The following is a 22,917-nucleotide window of genomic DNA, read 5'->3' as shown; positions in this document are numbered from 1 at the left end:
CTACGTCATTCCTGTACATCAAAATCAGTGAAATTCAATAGGTAGGAGGATGTTATGGGGTGTATGACGTCACTGCTGACGTCATTCCCATGGTGTGATAGTGCCTGGTGATAGCCTCTGTGACGTCACCGCCACGTCATCTCCGCCCCGTGCCGATAATCAGTGGAAATGAGCAACTTAAGGGGGGTGTGCACAGCCCCTGGGTTCTCTGTGATGTCACTGCTGATGTCACATTCTCCGGGATGTGTCAAAAATCCTCAGGAATGGGCAAATCAGGGGGTCCACCCTGGTGTGGGCACAGCCTGGGGAGTGGCCGGCCCTGGAGGGGTCGGTGATGTCACTACTGACGTCATCATCTCTCAGACATGTGAAAAGCAGGGAAATTAGGAAGATTCAGGGCTCCTGCCCTGATTTGGGTGCAGTTTGGGGGCAGTTTGATGCTGTTTTGGGCTGTTTGTCACCACGTCACAGGGTCACAGCCAGCAGTGTCCCCTCCTTGGGGGGCTCCTGGGGTCCCCTGACCCATCCCCGCAGCACCCACAGCTCAGACGGGTTGAAAATCATACTTTTAATCATTTTATCAACACACAGTCGGGATTCAGGGCATCCCTCTGGCTGTCCTGGATTGCCCAAACCCCTGCCAGGGGGCTCAGAGACCCTGGCACAGAGTCTCTGTGGTTTTCATTATCACCCACAGAAAAAATTACCAACCAAATACGAGGATCTGCAAGCCACGAAATTCTAAGTAGAATAATAATTAGTCTGTCACGGGGTGAAAAATAGATTTTTGGGGTTTTTAGAATGGGGGTTGAGCGGGCAAGATGGAGGGATCTGGGTGTGTCCAGCCTTTCTCCTTCTTCTTCTTGGCCTCCATCTTCTGCTGTGATGGTGGCACTTTTGGGTTGGTTTAGAGTAGAAACTCACTGTCTGACACAGGTGTTGGGAATTTATGGTAAATAATGTACACGTTGTTTTTAGTATAAAAAGATGACACCGCCCTGAGGGTGTCAGTGTGCCTCTGTCTGTCCTGCTGAGCAGACCTCGACTGGACAGGGAAGGAATTTTATAGATAAGAAACAATAAAGAACCTTGAGAACGAGAATAGAAGAGCTCTGACTCCTTCTTCCACCACCGGGCTGGCAAAAGAGACTTTGTGACGCATCTTGGGGTCACTGTGAGCAGCAGAGACCCCAAGACAATCCCTGTGCCCCGTGGGGATCCCGAGGGGCTCGGGGGATACAAAAACAGCTCCGTGCAGCACGGGGGGAGGAAAAGGACCCCGACCAGGGCTCAGCTTCCTGCTGGGAATTCCACGGGAGCACAACGCGGATCAAGGACAAACCGCGAACTGTGGGGGTGAGAATCCCGGCCGGGATCCCTGCAGGGAGGGTGGATCCCGCCGGATCCCGGTGGATCCCGGGGCTGCCTCACACCAGCTCGTCCAGGAGGGTCCCGGTGGCGGCGCGGGGCTGCGCGCGGGGCTCGTTGCACATGGGGCACACGCAGCGAACCTCCAGCCACTTCAGCAGGCACCTGTGGGCGGGGAGGCGGGAATTCCCGGTGGGAATTGGGGAATGCCCGATTGCCACCGGGAATGCCCACAATTCCTGCAGGGCAGAAATTCGGGAATGCTGATTCCCACCGGGAATTGTGGGGATGCCGAGTCCCACCCGGAATTCACGGCACCTGCAGGCAGGAATTCGGGAATGCCGATTCCCACCGGGAATTGCAGCCACCTGCCGGCAGGAATTGCAGGAATGCTGATTCCCACCGGGAATTCCCAGCACCTGCCGGCAGGAAGTCGGGAATGCCGATTCCCACCAGGAATTCGGGAATGCCGATTCCTGCCGGGAATTCCTGCAATTCCTGCGGGGAGAAATTTGGGAGTGCCGATTCCCGCCGGGAATTGCGAGCACTTGCGGGCAGGAATTGCAGGAATGCCGATTCCCGCCGGGAATTCCCAGCACCTGCGGGCAGAAATTCGGGAATGCCAATACCTGCCGGGAATTCCCGGGCGGAAATTTGGGAATGCCGATTCCCGCCGGGAATTGGCCGCTCCCGCCCCACTCACTTTCTGTGGAAGGCGTGCTGGCACGGCAGCACCCCCAGCTCCTCCTTCAGCCGAAAATCCTCCAGGCAGACGGCGCAGGTCTGCTGTGGGAGGTGAGACGGCGGCTGAGGGCGGGTGTGAAACGCCGCGGCTCGGGAAATCCCGGGAATTTCCAGCCGGGAGCTCAGCCCAGTCCCCAAAGCACCCGCGGGGACGGGGATTCCCTCCCGAAACGGGCCCGCACATCCCCACGGCGCGTCCCGGCCTGTCCCGTGTCCCCTGTGTGCCGGGGGTTATCCCGGGTCATCCCAGCTGCGTCCCCAGCCTGTCCCTGAGCACAGGGAATGTGTCTGAGGGTTATCCCGGGTCATCCCAGCTCCATCCCCGGCCTGTCCCGTGTTCCCAGGGTTATCCCGGGTCATCCCAGCTCCAAGCCCGGCCTGTCCCGTGTTCCCAGGGTTATCCCAGTTCATCCCAGTTCCATCCCTGGCCCATCCCATGTTCCCAGGGCTATCCTGGTTCACCCCAGCTCCATGCCCAGCCTGTCCCGTGTTCCCAGGGTTATCCCAGTTCACCCCAGCTCCATGCCCAGCCTGTCCCGTGTTCCCAGGGTTATCCCAGCTCCATCCCCGGCCTGTCCCGTGTTCCCAGGGTTATCCCAGCTCCATCCCCGGCCTGTCCCGTGTTCCCAGGGTTATCCCAGCTCCATGCCCAGCCTGTCCCGTGTTCCCAGGGTTATCCCGGATCCATGCCCAGCCTGTCCCGTGTTCCCAGGGTTATCCCAGCTCCATCCCCGGCCTGTCCCGTGTTCCCAGGCTTATCCCAGCTCCATGCCCAGCCCGCTCACCCCGTGCACGTTCAGCCTGCGGGCGTCGCCTTTCAGAACCACCTGAGGGAGAGAAGGCAGGGCCGGATTTCACACCGGGATCGCCCCGGGAGGAGCCGAAGGGAGCCGGGATGAGCCCGGTGGGTTCCGGGCAGGGTGTCCCATCCCAGTGGTTGGGAACGAGCAGGATCGGTCCCGCTGTGTCCCCGCTGTGTCCCCGCTGACCCTGAGCAGGATCGGTCCCGCTGTGTCCCCGCTGTGTCCCTGCTGTGTCCCCGCTGTGTCCCCGCTGTGTCCCCGCTGACCCCCAGCGCCCCCGGCTTTACCTCCTTGTACCCGAAGCGCTCGCTCTGCGCCTGGTGCCGCAGCTTGCTGGGGAGGGACAGAAAGGCACCGTCAGCTTGGCAACCAAAACCACCACGAGGCCCCCAGAACCACGGGGAACGCGCCCCTCCCGCCCGGGATTTGGGACCGGCGGCTCCGTCGGTGCGGGAGCAGCCCGGAAACGGGAACGGGCAGCAGCATTTGTCTGCCTGGGGAAGTCGTTGGCAGCGCTGCATCCCCAGCAGCTCCCGGCCCCGCAGAATGGAGCTGTCACCCTGTTCTTCTAAATTCTTCCAAGTTGTTCCAGATTGCAAGGCAAGATGTGTTCTATTGCCATCTGTATGGCAGTTGTCTGGTGTTAAGTGGGCAATTCTCCTTATCTCTCTTCCTGAGTGATCATAATCAGCAGGGAACATCTGCTGATAAGGGGCTGTTGAATGTCACCACATGGCTGATAAGAACTGTAACATCCCATTGTGAGATGCTCCGCCCAGAGGGAGGAGCCAAGCATTCCTACCCAGATATAATCTGGAGATTCTGACACACACAAGGCTCTTCTCCACTGGACTACCCAGAGGAACAGCAGCTGCTTCTACTTCCACGGATCTGCGGAGGAAGAATTCACCCCTTTCCTACAGGACCCCCTGCTCCAACAGAACCACGCCTGACACTCCAGGAGGACTGCAGACCCTTTTCCAACTAGACTGCTGCCAACACCCTGACCCACAGGGTGTCAGGTTGTGTTCTGACTCTGACAGTGTTGTTCTGGTGTATTGCATTGTTGTATTTTATAATTTTATATTTTTTCCCTTCCCTATTAAAGAACTGTTATTCCCTGCTCCCACATTTTTTGCCTGAGAGCCCCTTATTTAAAATTCACAGCAATTCGGAGGGGTGGGGAGGGTTTACATTCTCCATTTCAGGGGAGGCTCCTGTCTCCTTTAACAGGCACCTGTCTTTCCAAAACCAAGACACAAGTTCTTCTAAACTTTCTGATGTTTACATTCTGGTAACGACACATTTCAATACGCTCATCTCCTTTGCAGGTGAGGAAAGCTGAGGCTTTTGGCAGCAACACGAAATTGTCTGTTGGCAGGGGCAGGAGCAGGGCAGGGATCCCGCTGCAATGCCAACAGCAACTGCAACATCATTCTGCCTTTTAAAAAATGAATATAAAAATAAATTAAAAATGCTTCAATGGAACTAAATGACTAAAAGTATGTGAAAACCTACACTTAGTGCATTTTTCACATGCTTTTCTGGAAATAATTATTGTTTTACATTCTTTTCTGGAAGAGGAGAAATTTGATGGGCTGTTGGTTTCTCCAGCGTCACTGGAGAGGTGGCACTGTCGCCCTCCAATCCACTGTCACTTCTGAGAGTCTATAAATGTTGGAGTCAGAAAATAAACTTCCCTTCGTTTTACCTTGGAGGTTCCAGCATGGGTGCAGTTTTATTTTGTGTCCTATAGTGTCACGGACGTGTTTTATGAAAAATCCTTTTGCTAGGATTTTTTTCTCCTGAGAAGCTCAGAGGCCTCAGAAATGAAATGCAAACAATGATTGTCTGCTGATGTGGGATGCAACAGGTGGGTCTGGGATTGGTCTCATGTGGTTGTTTCTAATTAATGGCCAATCCCAGCCCAGCTGTGTCAGTCCAAACCTTTGTTATTCATTCCTTTTTTATTCTTAGCCAGCCTTCTGATTAAATCCTTTCTTCTATTCTTTAGTATAGTTTTAATCTATCATTTTCTTTTAATATATATCATCAAATAATAAATCAGCCTTCTGAAACACAGAGTTCTCATCTCTCCCCTCATCCTGGGACCCTGTGAACACCACCACAACGAGATTTTTCAGAAAATATGACTGTGACAAGAGTGTGTTATAATTAGGAACCTGTGAACCCCACCACACTATCGTGACAGGGAGCCTGGGGCACGGCCTCTCCTCCAGCCCCTGCTCCCAAAAACGCCTGAGGCGACTCAGGGGACAGCACAGGGCGAGGCAGAGCCGGCCCTGCAGGAGCAGCAGCTGCAGCCTCGCCTTTTGGGGTTAAAAATAGCAGGGAGAGCAGGGAAAGGCACATCCTCCCTCTCCTTCCCTCTCCTTCCCTCCCTGCCCGCACAATGCGGCCCCGCACGCTCCCTGGAACACAGGAGCCCCTTCCTGCGCTTCCTGCCCTGCTCCGGGGGCTGTCCCTGTTTTCTGGGACAAAACAGGATCTGGGAGCGCCCAGGGACGCCGAGCCCCCCGCTCACCCCATGAAGTAGCAGCAGAAGATGAGGCAGAGCACGAAGAGGAAGATGCCGGTGCCGAAAAGGGCGGTGTAGATGTTGAGGGGCAGGTCCTGGAAGGGGACGGGCGGCATCGCGCAGGGTGCGCCGGCATCAGCCGGCCCCGGGCTGCAGGAGCACCCTGAGGGGAGGAGGAATTCAGTGCTTAGGTGGGAGAGAAAATATGAGAGCAGAGAGAGGCTCTGGAGCTTGCCAAGCGGGCAGGAAACAGCACGAGGACACTGTGCTGTGTCTGGGGAGTGGCAGCATCCCCTGCAAGGACAGCAGGCCCCCAAGCAGCCCAGGGTGGCACCGGCAGCACGAGGACGTTGTCTGGGGAGTGACAGTGTCCCCTGCAAGGACAGCAGCCCAGGGTGGCACCAGCAGCATGAGGACATTGTCTGGGGAGTGGCAGTGTCCCCTCCAAGGGCAGCAGGCCCCCAAGCAGCCCAGGGTGGCACTGGCAGCACGAGGACATTGTCTGGGGAGTGACAGTGTCCCCTGCAAGGGCAGCAGGCCAGGGTGGCACTGAGCAGCCCAGGGTGGCACCAGCAGCACAAGGACATTGTCCTGTGTCTGGGAAAGTGGCAGTGTCCCCTGCAATGGCAGCAGCCCCTGGAGCAGCCCAGGGTGACACTGGCAGCACAAGGGTGGCACCAGCAGCACGAGGACACTGTCCTGTGTCTGGGGAGTGGCAATGTCCCCTGGAATGGCAGCAGCCCCTGAAGCAGCCCAGGGTGGCACCAGCAGCATGAGGACATTGAGGACATTGTCCTGTGTCTGGGGAGTGGCAATGTCCCCTGGAATGGCAGCAGCCCCTGGAGCAGCCCAGGGTGGCACTGGCAGCACGAGGACATTGTCCTGTGTCTGGGGAGTGGCAATGTCCCCTCCAAGAGCTTATGAGACCTGGCTCGAGGAGGCTCCTGTACCAGCTCCGTGTCCCCCAGGCTGCCCAGTGTCCCCCAGGCTGCCCAGTGTCCCCAGGCTGCCCAGTGTCCCCCAGGCTGCCCGGACACACGGGGATGTGTTTGGGACAGGAAGAGCTGCTGGGTTTATATTTAGCTTCAAAGGCTGCAACCCTCCCACAAATCCAAGCAGCCCAGCTTTTGTTGCCGGGGCTTTGAGGGTGGAATTCCCAGCGCGGCTTCTGCACTCGTGGGTCACTAAAATAACCCGGTTCTCGTTTGCACCGAGCCCTCCTCAACTCAGCTTCTCGTTCCCGAGGGCTCCTCCCGGCCAGGGGCCCCCAGGAATGAGTTTGTTCCACTTTTGCAGCCCCAAAGAAGGTTTGAGGTCGGTTTCGTTTGGTGTCAGCGGTCAAAGCGCGGCCAATGCGTTGCCCCGGGTGATTTCTGCCGGAGAACCGGGCAGGAGGAGCGGCCCCGGGGGCACCGGGAACCCCGAGGAGCAGAGGGAGGAGCGGGGAGGGAGCGCTGGCCCCGCACGGAGCGACCGGGGATGGCCGGGGAATGCCCGGAGGTGTCCGGTGATGCCCGGGGATGGCCGGGGAATGCCCGGAGGTGTCCGGTGATGCCCGGGGATGGCTGGGAAATGCCCAGGGGATGGCCGGGGATGTCCGGGGGATGGCCGGGAATGCCCGAAGGTGCCAGGGGATGTCCGAGGGATGGCCGGGAATGCCCGAAGGTGCCCGGGTGCTGCCTGGTGATGCCCGGAGATGCCTGGAGGCTGCCCGCGGGTGCCCAGGCGATGCCCGGAGATGCCCAGGGATGGCCGGAGATGCCCAGGGATGCCCGGAGATGCCAGGAGATGCCCGGAGATGCCCAGGGAATGCCCCACTCCCCCCGCAGCCAGTGCCCCCCTTCCCGGGCAGCAGGCAGGGGACACCCCCTGCCCACGCCGCCGGCCCTTCCCCGCGCTCACCGTGGCACCGCTGGAACGGGGGCATCGGGCGGCTCCGCGGGGCCGCGGCGGCTCCTCCGGGCCATGGCCGTGCCCGAAAACCCCGCCCCGGCCCCGCAGCCCCCCCGGGGCCGCCCCCGGCCCGCCCCCGGCCCGCCGCACCCCCGGCAGGTCCCTGCCCCGGCAGGGCTGCGCTCACACCCACGGACCCGGTGCCGGGGCATCACCTGGCGCAGGTGGCGCCCAGCCCGGCCTCGGGCACGCAGCTGCCCTTTGGGGGCTCGGTGTCAGGTCTGGGACGCCGTGAGTTAGATATTCCGAAAAACGTCCTTGGTGAAAGGGTTTTCCTCTCCGGAGGGGATTCCTGGCTCGAAGGGGCTGGGATGGAATTCCCAGAGCAGCTGGGGCTGCCCTGGATCCCTGGCAGTGCCCACGCAGCGCCCTGGGATGGTGGGAGGTGTCCCTGCCATGGCAGGGGTGGAATGGGAAGAGTTTTAAGGTCCCTTCAACCCAAACCAGACTGGGATGGTGACACCCCGCCCAGGCTCGGGGACACCGGCCAGCTCAGTGGTGACACATGGGGTGAGGGCGCAGCCCCTGGTGTGCCCCAAGGCACAGAGCTGGCCCTGTATGGCCCCAGCTCCCCGTCCCCCCCTTTTCCATGATCCCAGCACATTCCCAGCTCCCTGTCCCCCCCTTTTCCATGATCCCAGCCCGGCCCAGCTCCCTGTCCCCCCCTTTTCCATGCTCCCAGCACAGCCCCAGCTCCCCGTCCCCCCCTTTTCCATGATCCCAGCACATTCCCAGCTCCCTGTCCCCCCCTTTTCCACGATCCCAGCACATTCCCAGCTCCCTGTCCCCCCCTTTTCCATGATCCCAGCACATTCCCAGCTCCCTGTCCTGTCCCCTTTTCCACGATCCCAGCACATTCCCAGCTCCCTGTCCCCCCCTTTTCCGTGCTCCCAGCCCGGCCCAGCTCAGCCCAGCTGCCCCGGGGGCTCTCCGGAAGCTCGGGAAGAATGGAGCTATAACGGGAGCGGGAGGACAATGAGGGCTGGCAGCCGCCAGGGCCGGGGCCACCCGGGCCACCAGGACCCCCCTTCCCGGCCCTGGCACCCTCCAGGCTCGGCTCTGCTGCTCCTGGGCGGGTTTGTCACAGCCGGGGTGGCCACTGGGAGCGGCCTTTGGGACAGTGACACTGGGACTGCCAGCCCTGCTGGGTGACACTGGCACTGCCAGCCCTGCTGGGTGACACTGGGGCTGCCATCCCAGCTGGGTGACACTGGCACTGCCAGCCTGGCTCTGCCTCCCACCAGGAGTCCCCCTTTGTCCCCACTGCTGGGAAAATGAGGGGACAACCCCGGAGAGGTCCTGAGCGGGGGCTCAGGCTTGGGCATTGAGGGGGATCTCAGATTTGGGCTGGTTCCCAGATTTGGGCAGGATCTCAGGTTTAGACACTGAGCAGGATCTCAGGTTTGGGTGGGATCTCAGATTTGGGCGGGATCCCAGGTTTGGGCAGGGTCCCAGGTTTGGGCAGGATCCCAGGTTTGGGCAGGATCCCAGGCTTGGTTGGGATCCCAGGCTTGGTTGGTATCTCAGGTTTGGGCACTGAGCAGAATCTCAGATTTGGGTGGGATCTCAGGTTTGGGCGGGATCTCAGATTTGGGCAGGATCTCAGGCTTGGTTGGTATCTCAGGTTTGGGCACTGAGCAGAATCTCAGGTTTGGGCGGGATCTCAGGTTTGGGCAGGATCCCAGGTTTGGTTGGGATCCCAGGTTTGGGCACTGAGCAGGATCTCAGGTTTGGGTGGGATCCCAGGTTTGGGCAGGATCCCAGGTTTGGGCACTGAGCAGGATCTCAGGTTTGGGCGGGATCCCAGATTTGGGCGGGATCTCAGATTTGGGCGGGATCCCAGGTTTGGGCGGGATCCCAGGTTTGGGCGGGATCTCTGATTTGGGCAGGATCTCAGATTTGGTTGGGATCCCAGGTTTGGGCGGGATCCCAGGTCTGGGCACTGAGCAGCACGCCAGGTTTGATCCCTGGACTGAGTCTGGGGTCTCTCGTGTCCATCTCCACCCCGAGCACTCGGGTCTGTCCCCCAGTCCCGTGCCGGACGCCACCCCGAGCCGTCCCCAGCCCACGAGGCGTGCCTGGGCCCTTCCTTAGCTCTGCCTTTATTGTCACAGGGTGGCAGGGGACACGGAGAACACCCGAACACCGCGACAGGAGCTGGCCTGAGCCCGCACACCGCACCCGACATCACCACAGACACACGGCACGCACGGCAGGGCACACACAGAGCTGTCCTGGCAGCCAGGGACACAAACGCCAGCGGGGACAACGAAGCCTTGCAGGCTCCCTGGAGGCCACGGGGATGGAGTGGATGGTGAGGTGGGGCTGAATCCCTCTGGAATCTGGGAAGGAGGCCATGGCCAGGAGGGCAGGTGGAGGGTCTGGGCTGGACCTGGGGGGCTGCGGGGGAGCCACGGGCAGAGCTGACACAGCCCCTCAGGAGCTCCTCTGGAGCCGCAGGGCGTTGTCCAGGGCCACCAGCTGGCGCAGGAAGCCGCGGTTGGGGATGATCCCGCGGTGGTCCTTGACCGTCTTTATGGCTTCCACCAGGGGCATGTGGTGGCGGATCATGAGGTAGGCGAGGACCAGGGTGGCCGACCTGCTGACCCCGACGGCACAGTGCACGAGGATCCTCCCTGGGGGGACACAGGGGCGGCGTCACGGCGCAGACAGGAAAATCCCACATCTTCAGCCCCAAAATCCACATTTTCAGCCCAAGAATCCCACATTTTCAGCCCAAGAATCCCACATTTTCAGCCCCAAAAATCCCACATTTTCAGCCCCAAAATCCCACATTTTCAGCCCCAAAATCCCACATTTTCAGCCCCAAACCTCTGCATTTTCAGCCCAAGAATCCCACATCTTCAGCCCCAAAAATCCACATTTTCAGCCCCAAAAATCCACATTTTCAGCCCCAAGAATCCCACATTTTCAGCCTCAGAATCCCACATTTTCAGCTCAAGAATCCCACATTTTCAGCCCCAAAATCCCACATTTTCAGCCCAAACCCCCTGCATTTTCAGCCTCAGAATCCCACATATCTCATGAAGAGACACCATCAAGGTGGTCCCATGAGGGGACACCATTGGGGTGATCCCATGAGGAGACACCATTGGGATTATCTAATGAAGAGACACCATGGAGGTGATCCCATCCAGGGGACGCCACTGGGATTATCCCATGAAACATTACTGAGGTGATCCCACAAGGAGACATCTTTGGGGTGATCCCAGGTGGAGACATCAACGAGGTGATCCCGTCCAGGGGACACCATTGGGATTATCCCATGAGGAGACACCATGGAGGTGATCCCATGAGGAGACACCGTTTGGATTATCTCATTAAGAGACACCATTGGGGTGATCCCACAAGGAAACACCATTAAAGTGATCCCATGAGGAGACACCATTGAGGTGATCCCATCCAGGGGACATCATTGGGATTATCCCATGAGACACCATTGGGATTATCTAATTAAGAGACACCATTGGGGTGATCCCATGAGGAGACACCATCAAAGTGATCCCATCCAGGGGACACAATTTGGATTATCTCATGAAGAGACACCATTGGGGTGATCCCACAAGGATACACCATTGAGGTGATCCCACAAGGAGACACCATTGGGGTTATCTCATTAAGAGACACCAACGAGGTGATCCCATGAGGAGACACCAACGAGGTGATGCAATCCAAGGGACACCATTGGGATTATCCCATGAAGAGACAGCATTGGGGTGATCCTATGAGGAGACACCATCGAGGTGGTCCCATGAGGGGACACCATTGGGATTATCTCATAAAGAGACACCATCGAGGTGATCCCATGAGGAGACACCATTGGGGTGATCCCATGAGAAGACACCATTGAGATTATCTCATGAGGAAACACCATTGGGATTATCCCATGAGGAGACACCAACGAGGTGATCCCATCCAGGGGACACCATCGGAATTATCCCATTAGACATTATTGGGGTGATCCCATGAGGGGACACCATCAAGGTCACCCCACGAGGAGACACTATGAGGGTGATCCCATGAGGAGACACCAACGAGGTGATCCCATGAGGGGACACCATTGGAATTATCCCATGAGACATCACTGGGGTGATCCCATGAGGAGACATCATTGAGGTGATCCCATGAGGGGACACCATCAAAGTGATCCCATCCAGGGGATACCATCAAGGTCACCCCACGAGGAGACACTATGAGGGTGATCCCATGAGGAGACACCATCCCAGCCTCAAACCCCCTTCGTTTCCCAGGACCAACAACCACCACCAGACCACCACCCCCTCTCCCCACCCTCCCGGGGCCGCTCCCCCCATCCCTTCTCCCTCTCCTCCCCCTTCCCTCGCCGGGGCACCTTCGTTGAGGGCCTGGTGGATGAAGTCAGCGGCGGGGTAGAAGTAGGGGCTCATGTCGAAGGAGGGCGAGTCGTGGGCCTCGATGCCCAGGTAGCGGATGCCCGTGCCCTCGTAGTAGTCGGCGCCGCCGCGCCAGCGGCAGTGGGAGGCGTTCAGCACGTGGGTGATGCGCAGCTGCAGCAGCTCCCGCCGGTTGGACGCGATGTCTCTGCAGGGACAGCAGGGAGGGACGGCTCAGAGCGCTGCAAGTGTCCCAGAACACTGGGAAGGCTGTTCTGGATAGATGTTTCTGTCTCAGAGCTGGATGTAAAAAACCTGGCGGATTTTTGAGATTCTTGGGTTTACGGTGATCTCACAGCCCTGGCTCCGTGGACACCCTCCCTGCCACCTCCTTCCTCGTTTGTCCCAGGTAAATCTCTGCAGGGACAGCAGGGAGGGACAGCTCTGAGCACTACAAGTGTGCCAGAACACTGGGAAGGCTGTTCTGGATAAATGTTTCTGCCTGAGAGAGCTGGATGGGAAAACCTGGCGGATTTTTGAGATTCTTGGGTGATCTCACAGCCCTGGTTCCGTGGACACCCTCCCTGCCACCTCCTTCCTTCTTTGTCCCAGGTAAATCTCTGCAGGGACAGCAGGGAGGGATGGCTCAGAGCACTGCAAGTGTCCCAGAACACCGGAAAGGCTGTTCTGGATAAATGTTTCTGCCTGAGAGAGCTGGATGGGATAACTGGAGGATTTTTGAGATTCTTGGGTTTTATATCAATCTCATGGCTCCAGTTCTGTGGACACCCTCCCTGCCACCTCCTTCCTCCTTTGTCACAGGTAAATCTCTGCAGGGGCGGCAGGGAGGGACGGCTCAGAGCACTACAAGTGCGCCAGAGCACTGGAAACTGGATAAATGTTTCTGCCTGAGAGAGCTGGATGGAAAAGCCTGGTGGATTTTTGAGATTCTTGGGGATCTCACAGCCCTGGCTCCGTGGACACCCTCCTTCTTCATTTGTCCTGGGTAAATCTCTGCAGGGACAGCAGGGAGGGACAGTTCAGAGCATTGCAAGTGTCCCAGAACACTGGAAAGGCTGTTCTGGATAAATGTTTCTGCCTGAGAGAGCTGGATGTAAAAACCTGGCGGATTTTTGAGATTCTTGGGGGATCTCACAGCCCTGGCTCTGTGGACACCCTCCCTGCCACCTCCTTCCTCCTTTGTCAGCTAAATCTCTGCAGGGACAGCAGGGAGGGACACCTCAGAGCACTGCAAGTGTCCCAGAGCACTGGGAAGGCTGTTCTGCATAAATGTCTCTGCCTGAGAGAGCTGGATGGGAAAACCTGGTGGATTTTTGAGATTCTTGGGTTTATGGTGATCTCACAGCCCTGGCTCCGTGGACACCCTCCTTCCTCATTTGTCCCGGGTAAATCTCTGCAGGGACAGCAGGGAGGGACAGCTCAGAGCACTGCAAGTGTGCCAGAACACTGGAAAGGCTGTTCTGGATAAATGTCTCTGCCTGAGAGAGATGGATGGAAAAAACTGGCAGATTTTTGAGATTCTTGGGTTTTATATCAATCTCATGGCTCCAGTTCTGTGGACACCCTCCCTGTCACTTCCTTCCTCCTTTGTCCCAGGTAAATCTCTGCAGGGGCAGCAGGGAGGGACAGCTCAGAGCACTGCAAGTGCGCCAGAGCACTGGAAACTGGATAAATGTTTCTGCCTGAGAGAGCTGGATGGAAAAGCCTGGTGGATTTTTGAGATTCTTGGGTTTATGGTGATCTCACAGCCCTGGCTCCGTGGACACCCTCCTTCCTCATTTGTCCCGGCTAAATCTCTGCAGGGACAGCAGGGAGGGACAGCCCAGAGCGCTGCAAGTGTGCCAGAGCACTGGGAAGGCTGTTCTGGATAGATGTTTCTGGCTGAGAGAGATGGATGGGAAAACTGGCAGATTTTTGAGATTCTTGGGGGATCTCACAGCCCTGGTTCCATGGACACCCTCCCTGCCACCTCCTTCCTCCTTTGTCCCAGCTAAATCTCTGCAGGGACAGCAGGGAGGTACAGTTCAGAGGTGACAGTTCAGAGCACTGGAAAGGCTGTTCTGGATAAATGTTTTTGGCTGAGAGAGCTGGATGTAAAAAACTGGAGGATTTTTGAGATTCTTGGGGGATCTCACAGCCCTGGCTCCGTGGACACCCTCCTTCTTCATTTGTCCTGGGTAAATCTCTGCAGGGACAGCGGGGAGGGACAGCTCAGAGCACTGCAAGTGTCCCAGAACACTGGAAAGGCTGTTCTGGATAGATGTCTCTGCCTGAGAGAGATGGATGGAAAAAACTGGCGAATTTTTGAGATTCTTGGGTTTTATATCAATCTCATGGCTCCAGTTCTGTGGACACCCTCCCTGTCACTTCCTTCCTCCTTTGTCACAGGTAAATCTCTGCAGGGACAGCAGGGAGGGACACCTCAGAGCACTGCAAGTGTCCCAGAGCACTGGGAAGGCTGTTCTGCATAAATGTCTCTGCCTGAGAGAGCTGGATGGGAAAACCTGGTGGATTTTTGAGATTCTTGGGGGATCTCACAGCCCTGGCTCCGTGGACACCCTCCTTCCTCATTTGTCCCGGGTAAATCTCTGCAGGGACAGCAGGGAGGGACAGCTCTGAGCACTACAAGTGTGCCAGAACACTGGGAAGGCTGTTCTGGATAAATGTTTTTGGCTGAGAGAGATGAATGGGAAAAACTGGAGGATTTTTGAGATTCTTGGGGGATCTCACAGCCCTGGCTCCGTGGACACCCTCCCTGTCACCTCCTTCTTCATTTGTCCCGTGTAAATCTCTGCAGGGACAGCAGGGAGGGACAGTTCAGAGCACTGCAAGTGTGCCAGCACGGTGGAAAGGCTGTTCTGGATAAATGTTTCTGCCTGAGAGAGCTCGATGTAAAAACCTGGCGGATTTTTGAGATTCTTGGGTTTTAAGGTGCTGTCACGGCCCTGCCTCCGTGGACACCCCACCTGTGACCTTATCTCTTGTCCTCTAGCTGAAGCAGTTTCTCCAAGCACAGGTTTTATTGAGAACAGGCAGTCAGACTAAACTGCAAGCTGCAGACTTAACTCAAAGATGTACATTTCACCCGATTCAAATTGGATTTCTACTCTGGAAAATTCCCACTCTGCCTCACCTGCCACGAGGATCCCTGCTGTAATGAGTCAAAAAGAGTTATTCATGTTTTTAAAAAGGGTTGCAGAGTTACAAATTGAGTGGGGAGCTGATTGCTGGCTGTATTCTTTGTTAGTTTCATGTTGTAATCACCTGTTAAGAGTCGGTTGTTAGCTCGCTGTTGTTGAGAATTCCCCTTTTTGTCAGTGCCACCCTGCCTGCCCCAGGAGGATGGATGGCCCTTCTGGACAATGATGGGGGGAGACATCGGGGGACATACAAAATAACCTCAGACCCAGAACGCAACGAGGAAGGATCCCCACCCAATCCAGGAGAAGACCCCTAAAGCAAGGAGCCAACCCAGAACTGGGAGATCAAGGTGATGTCTGGACATGAGGAACGGAGCCCAGTGATGCTGAGAACCTTTGCTGCCCCTCGCCCCAGCCAAACAGGACTTCGGCCAGAGCCAGGGCCATGAAGGGAAAACCAAAAAGGAGAACAAGGGGTATCCCCAGTGTTCTCAGGAGGAGGGAAGTGCAGCTCTGTCCACTGGTCCATGGGCAGAGCTGGGGGTTCCATCCTCTCCTGGAGGCGGCTCCTGGAAGCGGCGGCGTCATGACCGCAGACCCGTCAGTTCTCCCCACCTGAGCTGATCCCTTTTAATAAAGGAATTAAAAAAGGAGACAGATCCCCTGCCCTGTTTATTTCACCTGCCAACACCATCCCAGACCGTGTCACTTACTGGTCTCCCAGGTAGAGGCCAGGCCACACCTCGTCGGCGTGGTTGCAGGCGGTTTTGCCGGTGTAGAGCAGCCGCTCCAGCTCGAAGACGCTGAGGATGGGGTGGCTCCTGCGCTCGTCGCGCGGGGCACGGCTCGGGGACCGGCTGCTGCTCCTGTAGAGCCTGGACAGGAAAGCCATGGGCGCTGCCCAGCCCCACAAGGCATGCCTGTGGGGGCGGGGAGGCCGGACGGGGGCCTGGGGGTCACTTCTGCTGCTGCTGCCACCCACGGTCCTGTCGGGGAGAGAGGAGAGGCTGTCAGGAGAAACCCCGCTGTCACCAACATGTTTTATGGAAAATCCTTTCCTTAGGGTGTTTCCTCCTGAGGAGTTGAGAACTAAATGATTGTCTGCTGTCAGGAACTAAATGATTGTCTGCTGTCAGGAACAAAATGATTGTTTGCTGCTGTGGGATGCAACAGGTGGGTCTGGGATTGGTCTCATGTGGTTGTTTCTAATTAATGGCCAATCCCAGTCCAGCTGTGTCAGTCCAAACCTTTGTTATTCATTCCTTTTCTATTCTCAGCCAGCCTTCTGATGAAATCCTTTCTTCTATTCTTTTAGTATAGTTTTAATATAATATAGATCATAAAATAATAAATCAGCCTTCTGAACGTGGAGTCAAGGTTCTCATCCCTTCCCTCATCCTGGGCCCCCTGTGATCACTGTCACACGGGAGAGGTGGGGTCTTCCTGCCCTCCTCTGATGAATTCCCTGTCCCATTTTTTGCATCGTTATTTTGGGGTGGCCTGGGTTTGGGACATTGGCTCGTTACCATGGAAACAGCTGACCCGCAGTGAAGGTGTCAGGAAGTGCCCTCCCCCACTGCACAGAGCTTTGGGAGGGGTTAAAGGGTTAAAAGGCAAAACCCCGCTGTGTGGATGGGCACATGCTGGGAAAAATCTGCTCCCAGCGTTGTAATATTTTCTCTATCCAGACTGCTGCAGTATTTTTGATAAGGTTTTAATAAACCTTATAAAATCTTTGGGAAACGAGTGAGTACTTCTCACACTTCCAAGAAGGAAAACTGCTGGGGAGAGCTTCCAGCTTCCAAGGCTGGGGAGAACTTCCAGCTGCCAAGGCTGGAGAGAGCTTCCAGCTGCCAGGTTTAGGGAGAACTTCCAGCTTCCAGAGCCAGGGAGAACTTCCAGCTGCCAGGGCTGGGGAGAATTTCCAGGTGCCAGGGCTGGGGAGAACTTCCAGCTGCCAGAGCCTCCACAGGCCCAGCGTCACTCCAGCCCTGCGGTGTCACCCTGATTTTTTAAGATTTTCTGAGCCTTCTGATGTTTACATTCTTGTAGCAAACTTTCTCACGCACTTTCTGTAAATAACTGATTGTTCTGCATTCCTTTATGGAGGAGGAGGAATTTGACGGACTGTTGTCTTGTCCAGTGTCATTGGAGAGGTGGCACTGTCACCCTCCAATCCACTGCCACTTTTGGAAATCTATAAATGCTGGAGTCAGAAAATAAACTTCCCTTTCCTTCACCCTGAGAGCAGAGGTGTGTGCTCGTGTTGTTTCCTGTCCTACAGCGACACCGCGGTTTGGGCTGAGGCCACCTTGGCAGGAGCTGCCCTGCCCGGAGCCCCTCCCGCGGCTCAGCTGCCAGGGGACGCTGCCAGCTCGGGGCTGGCGCTGCCAACCCGCGCTGGGATGCGAGGAAAGGCGGCCAGGGCTGGGCACGGCACCAGGAGCGGCCAGGAAAAGCCCCGAACAGGTGGAGGATTCCGCACGGCACCGGGCAGCCTGGCCGCGGCACAAAACCCTGCGGGCCGGGCGGGGCAGCGTTAACCCTGCACGGGCACGGGGCTGCTCTGGGCTGGGAAGGGTTAACTGCAGGCATGAGCAAGCTGCTTTTAGCCAGCAGCTCCTGCAGGGCACGGATCTGCATCATCCGCCGCTGCCACACATCTGCAAGGACCCAGCCCGGGCAGTGCCCGCTGCCAGGCGCGGTCGGAGCGGCGTTTTTGAGCTCCCGGCGCTGCCGCCCCTCCCTCGGGAGGAGAAATGGGAAATTCTCCTTCTCCCCTCCCAGCGCTGCACGGCTGGGCTGGGGGAAGCGCAGCGACCTCGGTCCCTCCTGTGTGACATTCCCGGTCCCTTCTCTGTGACATTCCCGGTCCCTCCTGGGTGACATTCCCGGTCCCTCCTGTGTAACACTCCCGGTCCCTTCTCTGTGACATTCCCGGTACCTCCTCGGTCCCTCCTGTGACATTCCCGGTCCCTCCTCGGTCCCTCCCGTGACATTCCCTGTCTCTCCTGTGTGACATTCCCGGTCCCTCCTGTATAACATTCCCGGACCCTCCTGTGACATTCCCGGTCCCTCCTCGGTCCCTCCTGTGTGACATTCCCGGTCCCTCCTGTGTGACATTCCCAGTCCCTTCTCTGTGACATTCCCGGGGCTCCAGCCAGCCGAGGAGGAGGAGGAGGAGGAGGAGGAGGAAGGAGCCCCCAGAGCCTCCCACCATGTCTTGACAACGCAGAGGGAAACGCGCCCAGGGCAGGGGGGAGCTCGGGGGGAGCCCAGGGAGAGCCAGGGATGTCCCCACGTCCCCTCCCCGTACCCGGGGTGCTGCCAGCCCTGCCCAGGTGTCCCCCCAGGGCAAGCTCCTCCTGCTCTGACCCAGCCTGGGCTCCTCCAGGCTGGGAATTCGGGCTGGGACGGGCTCCGGGCAGGGCCGAGCTCCCGGAACCTTGTGTGACCTTGGTGGCAGCGCGGCCGCGCGTCCCCAGCCCCGGAATCAGCGGCTGGATCACGGGGAGAGCTGGAGCGGCGGAATTCCAGCTCCTGTGGCCGCAGCTGGCTGGAAAAACAGCCAGGCCCACCCAGGCCGGGCTGCCAGGCGGGCCCGGAGCCCCCCGCAGCCCCCCGGGGTCGGGAGAGGCTCCGCGGCCGGAGCTGGAACAGCCCCGGGCACCTCCCGGGCAGGGCTGGGGGCAGAGCCGGGATCGCCCGGCCCCTGTGCCCGGCTGGGAGGGGGCACGGAGCACTGGGAGGGGGCACGGAGCACTGGGAGGGGGGTACAGAGCCCTGGAAGGGGGGAAGGATGGTCCTGTGGGGTGCAGGAATGATCCCGTGGGGTGCAGGGAGGGTTGAGGATTCAGGAATGATCCCGTGGGGTGCAGGGATGATTCTGTGGGGTGCAGGAATGATCCCATGGGATGTAGGAATCATTCTTTGGGGTGCAGGGAGGGTTGAGGATTCAGGAATGATCCCATGGGGTGCAGGAGCGATCCCGAGGGGTGCAGGAAGGGTTGAGGATGCAGGAACGATCCCGTGGGGTGCAGGGATGATTCTGTGGGGTGCAGGAACAATTCCGAGGGGTGCAGGGAGGGTTCAGGATTCAGGAATGATCCCATGGGGTGCAGGAACAATCCCGAGGGGCGCAGGGAGGGTTCAGGATGCAGGAACGATCCCGTGGGGTGCAGGGATCATCCCATGGGATGTAGGAATCATTCTATGGGGTGCAGGGAGGGTTCAGGATTCAGGAATACTCCCGTGGGGTGCAGGGATGATTCTGTGGGGTGTAGGAATCATTCTATGGGGTGCAGGGAGGGTTCAGGATTCAGGAACGATCCCATGGGGTGCAGGAGCGATCCCGAGGGGTGCAGGGAGGGTTGAGGATTCAGGAATGATCCCGTGGGGTGCAGGGATGATGCCATGGGTTGTAGGAATCATTCTATGGGGTGCAGGGAGGGTTCGGGATTCAGGAACGATCCCGCGGGGTGCAGGAGCGATCCCGAGGGGCGCAGGGAGGGTTCAGGATTCAGGAACGATCCCGTGGGGTGCAGGGATGATCCCGTGGGGTGCAGGAATCATTCTATGGGGTGCAGGGAAGGTTCCGGGTTCAGGAATGATCCCATGGGGTGCAGGAACAATCCCGAGGGGTGCAGGGAGGGTTCGGGATTCAGGAATGACTCCGTGGGATTCAGGAACGATTCCGCGGGGCGCAGGGGGGGTTGAGGACGCAGGGATGATCCCGAGGGGTGCAGGGAGGGTTCAGGGTTCAGGAATGCTCCCATGGGGTGCAGGAACGATCCCGCGGGGCGCAGGGAGGGTCGAGGACGCAGCAACGCTCCCGTGGGACGCAGGACCGCTCCCGTGGGCTGCCGCGGGGATCCGTGCGGAGGCTCCGCGCCTCGGGGCCCCCCGGGAGCCGCGGGGAGGGTTGGGGCACCCCGAGCGTACCTGGGCGAGCGCCGGGAGCCGCGGCAGGAGCGGGAGGAGCGGGATCAGCTCCGGTCGGCCATGTCTGGCTGCCGCCGCCGCGGGAGGGAGGCGGATGGAGGAGCAGCTATTTTAAGGCATGACATGGCCGGAGGCAGCGATGTTCGTGCCGGGCTGGGCGCGGAGGGGACGCGCGGGCACCGCGGAGCAGCGACAGCGACGGCGGCAGCGTCCCCAAATCCTCCGCTGAGCCTCCCGCGCACCCCGCCGGAGCCACGGGAGCGCAGGGACGGGGGGAGATGATGATGGGCTTTGGTATTTTTGGGGTATTTTTTGGGTTTTTTTGTATTTTTTGGGTTTTTTTGTAATTTTTTGGATTTTTTTTGGTAATTTTTTGGGGTATTTTTCCTTTCAAGGCGATTTTTTGGGGTATTTTTTAGTTATTTTTTTGTATTTTTCCTTCCCAGGCAATGTTTATTTCTATTTGTTTTGCTTTTTATCCTTTCTAGGTGATATTTTCTTGTATTCTTTTATTATTCTTTTGTATTTTTTTTCCTTCCAAGGCGATTATTTTTTTGATATTTTTGAATTATTTTTTGTATTTTTCCTTCCCAGGCAATGGATTTTTTTTTTTTGTATTTATTGTATTTTTCCTTCCAATAGGATTATTTTTGGTATTTTTGAGGTTCTTGTTTTTTTTTTTTTTTAAATCATTCCTCCCCAGGCAATGTTTTTTTGTTTTTTTTTTTTTGTATTTTTTGAATTTTTCCTTCCAAGGCGATGTTTTTTTGTACTTTTTTCCCATCTGACCTCATCCTCCCCCCTCCCTTTTTGCACATCCAGGCCTCAGTGAGCTTTTCTCCTTGTGCAAAGAAAATAAACCCTGGATTTATGTAGGGATAGCAAAGCAGGGAATGGCCTGGCTTGGGATGGACCTCAAACATCCCCTCCTTCCATGGACCCGTGCTTTCATTCCAAATTAAGACAATTTGGAAATTCCAGTCAAGGGCAGGGAATATATTTTTTTTTCCAGAATGGGGAAAAAAAAATATTTAAAAAAAAATTCAAAAAAAAAATTAATTTTAAAAAAATTTAAAATTAAAAAAAAAAGGATGAAAAATTTAAAAAATAAAGAAAAATTTTAAAAAATAAAGGAAGATTAAAAAGAAAAAGAGGGAATGATTGAAGTGGGGTTTTTTTTTGTTGTTTTGACAGCTTTTGGAGGCCACCATTGATTTCACAAGTGCTGCAATGTTTCACTCAAACATTTTCCAGGCTGAATTTGCTCCCTTTCCCTCGGAAGTGCTGCTTTCCCTACAAAAAGTTTGACTCAGGTCAGGAAGTGGGAATGTGGTGGGAAAAACAAACCCTGGAGAAACGGGAAGGAGCCGCTCCAGGCTGAATGCTGAGATTGCCCCACTGGGGATGGGATCAGTGGGGTGGGATGGGATGGGATGGGATCCATGGGATGGGATGGGATGGGATAATGGGATAATGGGATAATGGGATAATGGGATAATGGGATGGGATGGATCCATGGGATGGGATGGGTTCCATGAGATGGGATCAGTGGGATGGGATGGGGTGGGATGTGATGGGATGGGATCCATAGGATGGGATCCATGGGATGGGATGGATCAATGGGATGGGATTGTGGGATGAGATGGATCAGTGGGATGTGATGGGATCCATGGGATGGGATCCGTGGAATGGGATGGGATCCATGGGATGGGATCAATGGGATGGAATGGATGGGATCCATGGGATGGGATGGGATCCATGGAATGGGATGGGATCCATGGGATGGGATCCATGGGATGGGTTAGGACGGGATCAGTGGGATGGGATGGGATCCATGAAATGGGTTGGGATGGGATGGGATCCATGGGATGGGATGGGATGGGATCCATGGGATGGGATGGGATGGGATCCATGGGATGGGATCCATGGGATGGGATGGGATCCATGGGATGGGATGGGATGGGATGGGATGGGATGGGATGGGATGGGATGGGATGGGATGGGATGGATGGGATGGGATCCATGGGATGGGATCCATGGGATGGGATGGGATGGGATCCATGGGATGGGATTGGATGGGATCCATGGGATGGGATCCATGGGAACCATGGGATCCATGGGATGGGATCCATGGGAACCATGGGATCCATGGGATGGGATCCATGGGATGGGATGGGATCCATGGGATGGGATCCATGGGATGGGATGGGATCCATGGGATGGGATGGGATCCATGGGATGGGATCCATGGGATGGGATGGGATCCATGGGATAGGATGGGATCAGTGGGATGGGATGGAAGCGCCTCTGGAAAAGTTCCCGGATGCAGCCACTGGAGGCTGCTCTGGTCATACATAAATCACCTTCCTCATCCTTCACCAAACCACACAAACGACCTCTGCCAGCCCCTTCCTCCCCCCAGCTGCGGATAAAGCTGGAAAAGCCCTCCTGGAGGGGGGATCCCTCCGCTTCCACCCCCATTTCCGAGGGATTTATGGCCCTGACCTTCACCCTGTCACCTCTGGTGCCTCCCTCTCCCCTCCAGGGACATTCCCATTGTTATTCCAGCCAGGTTCCTGTGGGATTCACTCTCAGATCTCCTCTCCAAACAGATAATTAAAAGGTAATGGTGTTTATATTGCAGAGAAAAATAATAATAATAGCAATAACAATCACAATAAACACGACTTTGCTGCTCAGGAGAGTTTGTCAAATGGCTCCTGGAGAGGCTGGGCAGACTTTAATGAGTTTGAAGACAAGGATTTACAGAGCAAATTTATTCAATTATTCACAGGTGACTGCTGAGGTGAAGCTGCCTTCGGGGGCAGCCGGAGCTGTGGCTGCAGCAGGACAAAATAAAAATAAAATAATAATAAAAAGAGGGCATTAAAATCATTAAAATCCCATCACTTTTACAGCAGCGGGCGTGCAGAGCGGAACTGCAGCGCTGCAGAGCCCGGGAGCCGTCCGGAATTCACGGCTTGGCTGCTCCAGGCCGTTCACACCCGCTCATTTCATGAAAGATAAATTACAGG

At 56.7% G+C, this 22,917-nt stretch overlaps 2 protein-coding genes across 2 annotated transcripts; both read right to left on the bottom strand.

Annotated features, from left to right (window-relative positions):
* Window positions 1-1,427: 1,427 nt before the first annotated feature.
* On the bottom strand, window positions 1,428-7,421 carry RNF122 (ring finger protein 122; the record flags this gene model as incomplete). The annotated part of the gene is made up of 6 exons (XM_084221731.1): window positions 1,428-1,533; window positions 2,072-2,154; window positions 2,898-2,939; window positions 3,203-3,248; window positions 5,461-5,604; window positions 7,357-7,421. The coding sequence occupies 6 exons, from the start codon at window positions 7,419-7,421 to the stop codon at window positions 1,428-1,430; spliced, it is 486 nt and encodes a 161-aa protein (XP_084077857.1).
* Window positions 7,422-9,494: 2,073 nt separating this feature from the next.
* On the bottom strand, window positions 9,495-20,734 carry DUSP26 (dual specificity phosphatase 26). Its single transcript, XM_084221881.1, has 4 exons — window positions 19,883-20,734; window positions 15,655-15,927; window positions 11,780-11,988; window positions 9,495-10,043 (listed from the first exon to the last, which is right to left on the bottom strand). Exons 2-4 carry the CDS (start codon window positions 15,831-15,833, stop codon window positions 9,844-9,846), a joined length of 588 nt encoding a protein of 195 aa, XP_084078007.1. The 5' UTR covers window positions 15,834-15,927; window positions 19,883-20,734; the 3' UTR covers window positions 9,495-9,843.
* Between the last annotated feature and the right edge of the window lie 2,183 nt (window positions 20,735-22,917).

The sequence above is a fragment of the Fringilla coelebs genome, assembly GCF_963513975.1.
Source record: "Fringilla coelebs genome assembly, chromosome: 26".
Lineage (NCBI taxonomy): Eukaryota > Metazoa > Chordata > Aves > Passeriformes > Fringillidae > Fringilla > Fringilla coelebs.
Note: the sequence above shows the minus strand (reverse complement) of the source record. Positions and strands in the feature narration are given on the sequence as shown.

Excerpts from the sequence above, each read along its gene's own strand:
- DUSP26 (XM_084221881.1), bottom strand. The coding sequence starts at position 15,833 with ATGGCTTTCCTGTCCAGGCTCTACAGGAGCAGCAGCCGGTCCCCGAGC. Across the intron at positions 11,989-15,654 it reads GGCCTCTACCTGGGAGACCA|AGACATCGCGTCCAACCGGC; the intron begins GTAAGTGACACG and ends CTGTCCCTGCAG. Across the intron at positions 10,044-11,779 it reads CCACCAGGCCCTCAACGAAG|GGAGGATCCTCGTGCACTGT; the intron begins GTGCCCCGGCGA and ends GTGTCCCCCCAG.